The sequence below is a fragment of the Pongo pygmaeus genome, chromosome 11 (genome assembly GCF_028885625.2).
Source record: "Pongo pygmaeus isolate AG05252 chromosome 11, NHGRI_mPonPyg2-v2.0_pri, whole genome shotgun sequence".
NCBI classification, from domain to species: domain Eukaryota; kingdom Metazoa; phylum Chordata; class Mammalia; order Primates; family Hominidae; genus Pongo; species Pongo pygmaeus.
In genome coordinates this window covers 122,455,272-122,461,882 of record NC_072384.2, presented here as the reverse complement: position 1 = coordinate 122,461,882, position 6,611 = coordinate 122,455,272, and the positions used below count along the sequence as shown (strand labels likewise).

At 47.9% G+C, this 6,611-nt stretch overlaps 1 protein-coding gene across 1 annotated transcript; it reads right to left on the bottom strand.

The window, feature by feature from the left end:
• Positions 1–830: 830 nt before the first annotated feature.
• Positions 831–4,876, bottom strand: LOC129031509 (stress-70 protein, mitochondrial-like). Its single transcript, XM_054478080.2, is given in 5 exon segments — positions 831–1,399; positions 1,402–1,449; positions 1,452–1,582; positions 3,261–4,457; positions 4,490–4,876. Coding segments are annotated over 5 exon segments (1,923 nt in total). The 5' UTR covers positions 4,867–4,876; the 3' UTR covers positions 831–1,229.
• Positions 4,877–6,611: the final 1,735 nt, after the last annotated feature.

The window sequence follows — 6,611 nt, the reverse complement described above, 5'->3', positions numbered from 1 at the left end:
ATACTTTACTACATATTCTCATAGCACAAAAATCTTCATAATTCTTATAACTGACATAATTTTACAGGTAAGAGTGATCATTTGATCAATGCCAGTCTTTCTCACTAGACTCTACACTGCATTAGCATAGGGATTTTGTCTGTTTTTGCTGACCATTCGGTCCCCCATGCCTACACAGTATAATCCATGTTGCAGACATTCAATAGTTGTTTGTAGAATTAATATATAAATGAATGAATGAATGAAGGTGAGTCCAATAGAGTTTTCATCCCATGATGAAACTGGGTGACAGTTGGGTACAATATTGAGCTCTGAGGGAAGGACAGGACAAGTAGATTGATGGAATGAGATGAACGCCATCCCAGTATTATGTACAATGTGCCATGGTGATATGGTTTGGCTGTGTCCCCACCCAGATCTAATCCTGAAATCCCATGTGTTGTGGGAGACAGGTTGCTCTTCAAACTCACGAAGCCAGAAGTCATTTCTTCTTTTTATAAAAGAGAAAAATCTAACTTCATAATTTTATTTTTATTTTTTGCTTTTCATATTTATTAAAAAAAAATCCAGAATGGGTAAGAGAACAATCATCAGGGGTGTAGGTGCCAGACACAGGGCAGAAGATAGCTAGAAAAGCATGCCTTAGGGAAGTTAAGGGCCTAGCCTCATTCCTACATTGTTTTAATAGCTGTACCTAGCATAAATGACTAAGCTTTCCATTGTTCTAGATTCCTCTGCCCCATCTACAAACATAGCACAGCTGGCTTGCCTTGCAAGGTCTCAGTTGAAGGACCCCATGTATACACAGGCCAGTACAGCAGTTCTAGGCTAACTAGAAGGATCTCATCCCCATATGTGGTCTCATTTCAAGTCTATGGCTGACTACCTTCATGGTTGTGTGCGAGATGGTTTCACCCCTTGAAAATATGGCCACTTCAGCATAAAATAGTTAAATCTTTATAATGATCAATTCATCCTACCTCCTTTTACATGCAGCTGAAAAATGACAGGCTAGGGACATCGAACATTGTGAACTTTATGCTGTTAGAATCACCATCCATTAAATGATCACTAGCTAATAGTAACTAAATTTACAAATTAAGGAAATTATATATAGAATACTGCAAAAACACAGTAAAAAGACTGAAGTTTGCCCATTTCTGCTCAGGAAGTCTCTTTACTCCTAAGCTTCATATGTGGTCCTTCTGGCTTCAAAATTTCTGCTATTATTACTGTTTTTCCTCCTTTTGATCTTCCTTTTGTTCCCCAGTGCCAGAACTTCCAGAGCCTTCTCGCTCAGATGCCATCTTTTTGTATGCCATTTTGAAGAGCTTCAGTGATGCCTGCTGAAGAGAGGATGCTGCCTGTCTAATATTTTCTCCTGTTTCACTGTCTTTTTAGCTAGGAGCTCCCTCACTTAGGAAATCTCTTCTTTCAGCTTGTTGCACTATCAGCAGGTAATTGGTCCTTGAATTCTTCCATCTTGGTTTCTGTGTCATGAATGATTCCTTCAGCCATATTAACTGCTCCAACTCGTTCCTTCTTTCGCTGGTCTTCTTTAGCATATTTCTCTGCATTTTTTTTTAAATTAAGTATTTATTGATCATTCTTGGGTGTTTCTCGGAGAGGGGATGTGGCAGGGTCATAGGATGATAGTGGAGAGAAGGTCAGCAGATAAACACATGAACAAAGGTCTCTGGTTTTCCTAGGCAGAGGTCTTCCACAGTGTTTGTGTCCCTGGGTACTTGAGATTAGGGAGTGGTGATGACTCTTAAAGAGCATGCTGCCTTCAAGCATCTGTTTAACAAAGCACATCTTGCACCGCCCTTAATCCATTTAACCCTGAGTTGACACAGCACATGTTTCAGAGAGCACGGGGCTGGGACCAAGGGCATAGATCAACAGCATCCCAAGGCAGAAGAATTTCTCCTCCCAGACGGGGCGGCGGGGCAGAGGTGCTCCTCACTTCCCTGACGGGGCGGCCGGGCAGAGGCGCTCCTCACTTCCCAGATGGGGCAGCCAGGCAGAGGCGCTCCTCGCTTCCCAGATGGGGCGGCCGGGCAGAGACGCTCCTCACTTCCCAGACAGGGCGGCCGGGCAGAGGCGCTCCTCACTTCCTCCCAGACGGCGTGGCAGTCAGGCAGAGGCGCTCCTCACCTCCCAGACAAGGCGCCTGGGCAGAGGCGCTCTTCACCTCCCAGACGGGGCGCCGGGCAGAGGCGCTCCTCACTTCCCTCCCGGATGGGGCGGCCGGGCAGAGGCGCTCCTCACTTCCCAGACGGGGCAGCCGGGCAGAGGCGCTCCTCACTTCCCAGACGGGGCAGCCGGTTGGAGGTGCTCCTCACTTCCTCCCAGACGGGGTGGCAGCCAGGCAGAGGTGCTCCTCACCTCCCAGACGGGGCGGCCTGGCAGAGACCCTCCTCAATTCCCAGACGGGGCGGCCAGGCAGAGGCGCTCCTCACTTCCTCCCAGACGGGGTGGCGGCCAGGCAGAGGCGCTCCTCACCTCCCAGACGGGGTGGCCAGGCAGAGGCGCTCCTCACTTCCTCCTAGACGGGGTGGCGGCCGGGCAGAGGCGCTCCTCGCTTCCCAGACGGGGCGGCCAGGTAGAGGCGCTCCTCACTTCCTCCCAGACGGGATGACGGCTGGGCAGAGGCGCTCCTCACATCCCAGACGATGGGCGGCCGGGCAGAGGTGCTCCTCACTTCCCAGATGGGGCGGCTGGGCAGAGGGGCTCCTCACATCCCAGACGATGGGCGGCCAGGCAGAGACGCTCCTCACTTCTTAGACGGGGTCGCGGCTGGGCAGAAGCTGTAATCTTAGCACTTTGGGAGGCCAAGGCAGGAGGCTGGGAGGTGGAGGTTGTAGCGAGCCGGGATCACGCCACTGCACTCCAGCCTGGGCAAACTGAGCATTGAGTGAGCGAGACTCCGTCTGCAATCCCAGCACCTCGGGAGGCCGAGGCAGGCAGATCACTCCAGGCCAGGAGCTGGAGACCAGCCCGGTCAACATGGCGAAACCCCGTCTTCACCAAAAATACAAAAACCAGTCAGGCGTGGCGGCGGGCCTGCAATCCCAGGCACTCCGCAGGCCGAGGCAGGAGAATCACAGGAGCCAGAGGCAGGGAGGTTGCAGCGAGCTGAGATCACGGCAGCACAGTCCAGCTTCGGCAACAGAGGGAGACAGAAAAAAGTAGGAGAGGGAGACCGAAGAGGGGAGAGGGAGGGGGAGGGGGAGGGGGAGAGGTTCTCTGCATTTTTAACCATATTTTCAATATCATCTTTGCTTAACCCACCAGAAGACTGGATTATAATCTGCTGCTCACGTCCTGTGCCTTTATCTTTAGCTGAAACACGTATGGTCCCATTGGCATCAATGTCAAATGTAACTTCAATCTGAGGAACTCCATGAGGGGCTGGTGGAATTCCAATCAAAGTAAACTGTCCAAGGAGTTTGTTGTCTCCAGCCATCTCTCTCTCACCCTGACACACTTTAATTTCCACTTGTGTCTGCCCATCAGCAGCAGTAGAGAATACCTGGCTCTTCTTGGTTGGAATAGTGGTATTCCTATTAATAAGTTTGGTAAAGACACCTAGCAGAATTTCAATACCCAGAGACAGGGGAGTGACATCAAGGAGCAGCATATCTGTGACATCGCCAGCCAACACATCTCCCTGAATGGCAGCTCCGATGGCCACAGCCTCATCAGGATTGACAGCTCTACTTGGGGGCTCTGCCAAAAAAAAATCCTGCACAGTCTGTTGAACCTTGGGCATCCTAGTCATGCCACCCACAAGAATCACTTCTCCTATATCACTCTTGCTGACTTCTGCATCTTGCATAGCTTTTTGGCATGGAGCGATAGTCCTCCTGATCAGATCAGTGACAATCCCTTCAAATTGAGCATGGGTCAACTTCATATTCAAATGCTTGGGTCCAGAAGAATCCATTGTAAGATAGGGCAAATTGATGTCAGTCTGCACAGATGAGGAGAGTTCACATTTAGCCTTTTCAGCAGCTTCCCGCACCCTCTGAAATGCCACGTTGTCTTTGGTCAAATTGACTCCCGTCTCTCTCTTGAACTCCTTCACAGTGTGCTGTAGCAAGGCCTGGTCAAAGTCTTCCCCACCTAAGAAAGTGTCCCCATTTGTGGATTTCACCTCGAATACTCCTTTCTGAATTTCCAGGATAGAAATATCAAAAGTTCCACCACCTAAATCATATACAGCAATGACTTTGTCTTCTGATTTTTCTAGACCATAGGCAAGAGCAGCAGCTGTGGGTTCATTAATCACCCGAAGCACATTGAGTCCAGATATCTGGCCAGCATCTTTAGTGGCCTGTCTCCGCAAGTCATTGAAATAAGCTGGGACTGTGATCACAGCATTTTTTGCTGTGTGCCCCAAGTAATTTTCTGCAGTCTCTTTCACCTTCATTGACACAAATGCTCCAATCTGGCTTGGAGAATACAGTTTCCCATGAGCCTCAACCCAGGCATCACCATCGGAGGCACAGACAATTTTAAAGGGAACATTTTTAATGTCTTTCTGTACTTCAGGATCATCATATTGCTGGACGATGAGACATTTGGTAGCATAGAATGTATTGTTTGGGTTGGTGACAGCCTGTTGCTTGACTGGCATGCCAACAAGTCACTCACCATCTGCTGTAAAGGCCACAACTGAAGGGGTAGTTCTGGCACCTTCGGCATTCTCCAGCACCTTTGCTTGTTTACTTTCTGTAACTGCCACACAGGAGTTGGTAGTACCCAAATAAACACCACCAACTGCTCCTTTGATTGCTTCCGATGCATAATCCTGCCTTGAAACAATTCTAAAAGCCTCATGACTAAGGCCATTCCAGCCATCCTGGTGGCCGGCGGCTGTAGGGCCCCGGGAGGCTGTGGTGCTCCTGAGACGAGCTGCTGCAGCTCGGCTGGCGCTTATTATGGCGGCTGGATGGAGGAGTACGAGGCACCAAACAGGCACTCGGGCGGCTGGGAGCTGTGCGGTGCGGTCATAATTTTATAATATTTAAAAAGTTGCATGCAATCAAGTGCATAATATTAAGCACACAGTTCCAGTTTTGATAAACAGTAACCTTTATGACTAGCACTATAATCAACTGGGCTACTTCTGTCCTTATCTGCTGCCATCGTCTTGAATAGTTTGGCATCAGTCCTCATTGGTCCTCTCACTTCCATTTATGTTCCACTTTGACTCATTCTCCTCCAGCAGCCAAACTAATTCAATTATTATATGAGCTAGATTATTTGATAATAACCTCTACTGCTTAAATTTGCTTAGATTACTTGATACTTGATTCTACTGCTTATTTGGTAAAAATCTCTTAAAAGCCTCAACTAGCTCCCAGTTGTAATAGGATGAACTCAAATTCTTTAACATGGCCTAAAAGGCCCTGTTTGTTCTGGCCCCTACCCTGCTCCCAGCCTTGTCTTGCACCATTCTCCCCCTTGCATTCTGTACTACTGTAACATGGATCTTCCTTCAGTTCCTTGAATTTGCCAAGTTCTTTCTTGCTCTAAAGTCTAGATAGAAACACTCTTTTTCCACTCTTTTGTATCCCGCAGGTCTGTGGCAGGCAAATGGTGGCCTCCCAAAGATGTTCATGTCCTAATCTCCAGGAACCTGTGAATAAATTACCTTACATGGCAAAAGGAACTTTGTAGATGTGATTAAATCAAGGATATTGAGATGAAAAGATATGCCTGGATTATCCGGCTGGGGCCAGTTTAATCATAATAGTCATTATGAGCAAAAGAGGGAGGCAGGAGAGTCAGTCAGCAAAGGAGATGTGAAAATAGAAGCTGGGTTGAGGAGCTTTTAGGCTTTGAGGACAAAGGTGGTGATGAGCTGAGGACTGCAGGCAGCCTCTAGACACTGAAAAGGAAAGGAATGGATTCTCTTCTAGAGCCTCCAAAGAAACACAGCCCTGCCAGCATCTTGACTTCAGCCCCATAAGACCCATTTCAGACTTCGAGCTTCTAGTACTGTAAGGTAATCCGTTTGTGTGGTTTTAAGCCATGAGGTTTCTAGTTATTTCTTACAACAGCAATAGAAAACTACTGCAAGTTCTCTGCAACTGAAAATAGATCTAGATGGCAAATGTGATGAGTTAGACATGCTCGTACTCTTTAAACGCTATCTTTTCAGAGACACCTTCCCCTATCCACTCCATTTAAAATAGAGCCTGATATGGTTATGGTTTGGCTCTGTGTCCCCACCAAAATCTCGTGTAGAATTGTAATTCCCAATAGTGGGAGAGGGACCTGGTGGGAGGTGATTGGATCATGGGGACGGATTTCTCCCTTGCCATTATAGTGATAGCGAGTGAGTTCTCACAAGATCTGATTATTTAAGTGTGTGTGGCACTTTCCCCATTGCTCTCTCTCTCCCGTCATCATGTGAAGATGTGCTTGCTTCCCCTTTGCCTTCTGCCATAATTGTAAGTTTACTGAGGCCTCCCCCACTCTGCCTCCTGTACAGCCTGCAGTTCTGTGAGTCAGTTAAACCTCTTTTCTTCATAAATTACCCAGTCTCAGGTATGCCTTTTTAGCAGCATGAGAATGGACTAATACAGAACCCTTTACCC